Source organism: Gekko japonicus, unplaced genomic scaffold (genome assembly GCF_001447785.1).
Source record: "Gekko japonicus isolate JY-2015 unplaced genomic scaffold, Gekko_japonicus_V1.1 scaffold2133, whole genome shotgun sequence".
Classification (NCBI taxonomy): domain Eukaryota; kingdom Metazoa; phylum Chordata; class Lepidosauria; order Squamata; family Gekkonidae; genus Gekko; species Gekko japonicus.
Window position 1 is genome coordinate 255,157 of NW_015163153.1, and position 3,031 is coordinate 258,187.

The 3,031-nt window shown below is 45.6% G+C and overlaps 1 protein-coding gene across 1 annotated transcript in view; it reads left to right on the plus strand.

Moving 5' to 3' along the window:
• The window catches only part of RSPH3 (radial spoke 3 homolog (Chlamydomonas)), a 57,773-nt gene extending 55,697 nt beyond the window's left edge, over nucleotides 1–2,076 (plus strand). The window contains exon 10 of the mRNA XM_015407053.1: nucleotides 1,706–2,076. Coding sequence (XP_015262539.1) covers nucleotides 1,706–2,076 — 371 coding nt within the window. The remainder of the gene's footprint in view (nucleotides 1–1,705) is intronic.
• Nucleotides 2,077–3,031: the final 955 nt, after the last annotated feature.

Genomic DNA, 3,031 nt, shown 5'->3' on the forward strand with positions numbered 1-3,031 from the left:
TACCCTGCGAGTTTGGAGCCTCTCCCTCAAACCCCCTCCCCTCCAGCCCCCAGAATATACCCTGTGTTTTCGCCATTGACTTCAATGGTCCATAGGATATAATGGGGCCAATTCGGTGGCAAGCCGATTCAGATCAGAGAATCTGAATCGGCCTGCAACAGCCCGAAAGGGGTCCGAATGGGTCATTTTTGGGAGTGCATTCGGTTCGGATCCGACATCCCTAGTCAATAGTTTGTCAAACTCGGGTTCGCCTTTTGCTATGTTTTCTATACCTGTAGTATTACCAACCTGCTTTATGTAACCCGCACCCCCATTCCCTTCCCCCTCGCTTCGCTGGCTACAGCAGATGTATTCAGCCATCCGCTTATCGCTCACCCTCACTGACATTCCTGGTGGGAGGGAGAGTAACTGTGGGAGGGAGGGAGCCTGTAGTTTAGGGAGGCAATGCTGGTAACCTTTTTTCTCAAGCAGCACCCCAGGAACTTTCACATGAGCATGTCCTTGAAGATGAAAAGACTTTTGAATGGCTAGTTGAGCCATTGTAACTGTAGTATGAATGGGAATATAAAGATTTTTATATATATATGGGTTTTTTCTTCTTGATTGTTCATATTCATATTTTTCTTGATTTTATGGATTTTTCTTTTAAATAATATTTTATTAGAATGTTCAAAAAAGCCTGTTATATAGAAGGCTTTCCCCTTGTAGGTCTGATATTGTTAGCAGACAACATAATAGGTACAAAGTTCATGATTCTGTAGTTCTTAAGGGCAATGTCTGGGTCAGACAAGATTTTGGTCTCCTATCAGGAAAAAAACACTTTTATTTAGGGTATGAAGAATCCTTGCCCATTATCATTTTAGGTTAGGTTAAGTAAACACTTAGATTTTACGTAGGTACATTTCACTTTACATCTGGCCAATCAGAGGATTATTACTCAAATTACCATTGTCTTTTATAACCAATTATGCTTTTTGAATATTGTTTTCTTGATGATGTCAGTCAGTCCATGTATAAAAGATCATGTATTTCCTGGATACGGGAAGAAGAAAGCATATTTCCTGAATATGCTGAAAAGAAAACAGTCAGTTTTTGCTGCGTTATTTGGTCCAATTGTTTTCCTGTTAATTGAAATAAAACATAGATCTCATTTGACTTAATTTTTTACACAGAATCTAATATGTACATGGAATCTAATATGTATCCTGGGTTCTTAGGATGGCTTATACTTATGAATGTGTGACGTGTGCGTGGAATGTGGGTTTTGGTTCTACACTGGGTCCCCGCTTCTACCCCTCAGTCCTGACAAAGAAGTCACCTTTGCAGCATCTCAAACCTCTTCAATAAACTTTCAAACCAAGAAAGACTGCGTAGAGAATGAGTTGACTGGGAGCCTGACATAGCTTTGACTAGGCCTGCCCCCCCCTCCTTGAGTTTGTTCATCCAGTTTAAAAAGCCATCTCATCCAGTAGCCAAAGGTCGGGGTGGGAGCTAGGGAGGTCCAGATGTTGTAAGGAGGATCGTGGTGGGATCTGAAGGAGGAAAACAGTCGGGTCTGTTGAGTGTAAAGAAATAAACATTCAGATGTATATATGGAAGATGTTCCTTCAAGAAGTAGACATTCTGAAAACCGCTATCTTGGGGGATATTATTGACGTTTCATACTGGGTTGACTTTAACGCAGCGTGACACACTCCCTTTGCAGGCTTGATTCGCGACGTGATGGAAAAGCGGTTGGGTGCTTTTGAACCAGCCCCACCACCGGAAGAAGTCATCCACCCTCCCGGCGAGGAAGTTGATCGCACACCCTCCATTGAGGTAGTTATAAGGACTGAGACCTCGGATCAAGTGGAAGGCTCAGCTGAGCCAGAAGCCTCGGGTCAAGCGGAAGGTTCGGCTCAGCCGGAAGCCTCGGATCAAGCGGAAGGTTCGGCTCAGCAAGAAACTTCGGATCAGGTGGAAGGTTCGGCTCAGCTGGAAGCCTTGGATCAGGCAGAAGGCTCAGCTCTGCCGGAAGCCTCAGATCAGGCCAAAGCAGCAGAAGAGCCAGAAACCAAGGAGGCTGAACCCCAGTGAAGGACAAAGATATCAGGTAATGGGTAACAAGTAGGACTAGCCAAGAAGGGGAGCATGATGTTATTTACATTGAAGGGTGTCACGAAGGGTCCTCATGAAATATGTAGCTTGTCAGAGCGCAGACTGGTGAGTAGCAGCTACTAAGTAACCACAGAGATGCTGTTTTACATACTTGATCTGCATGCAAAAGGTCCCAGCATCAGTTCCCAGCATCTCCAGATACAGGATCGTGGGGGAGCAGGTCCTGGGAAAGGCCTTTCTGTCCCCAAAACCTTGGAGAGCTGCTGCTACTCAAGGGAGACCTACTGAGCTAGATGGACCAATAGCTATAGTTGTCTCTTGGGCCTCGTTTTTTTTTCAATTATGTAAGCATATTTCTGTGTAAAATAGAGAGGTAGCTGTTTTTTAGAAAGAGAACATTGGATTGGATCCTGCAGAATTGTTTCACCCACGGCAGCGCTTTCCTCCAAGGAGCTTTTCCACCCCTGCAACACCAACGAGTGACCGCCGGTGGGGCCGACCCGCATCTTTTTTGCTGACATTCCCCACGCCTTGCCACTAGATGTCAGCAGTGTCCCTGGGAAGCCAAAACCAGTGCTCGAACGGCTTCCTCCTAGGCAAAAGTTCTTTACAACTGGTCCAAAGTCAAAGCCTCCTAACAGATCAGAATCCACATAATAACAGTGACCCAAAACAGCCCCAGCTTTTGAGTCCGCCAGAATTCTTCCTCTGGCTGGATGATATAAAACAAACAAAAGAAGTGGTCAGGGGGAGAGAAGGTTTCAGGCCCTGGTTTTAAAGGCTTCTTTACACCAGCATCTCAGTACTGAGTCCCAGCAGGCAAGTAGACAGACAGACGGTTTGGTGCCTTTGATGTCAGGTTGCGCCCAGGTTCTGGCGAAGAAGAAGACGAGGAGGAGGAGGAAGAGATTGGATTTATGCCCCGCCCTTCACT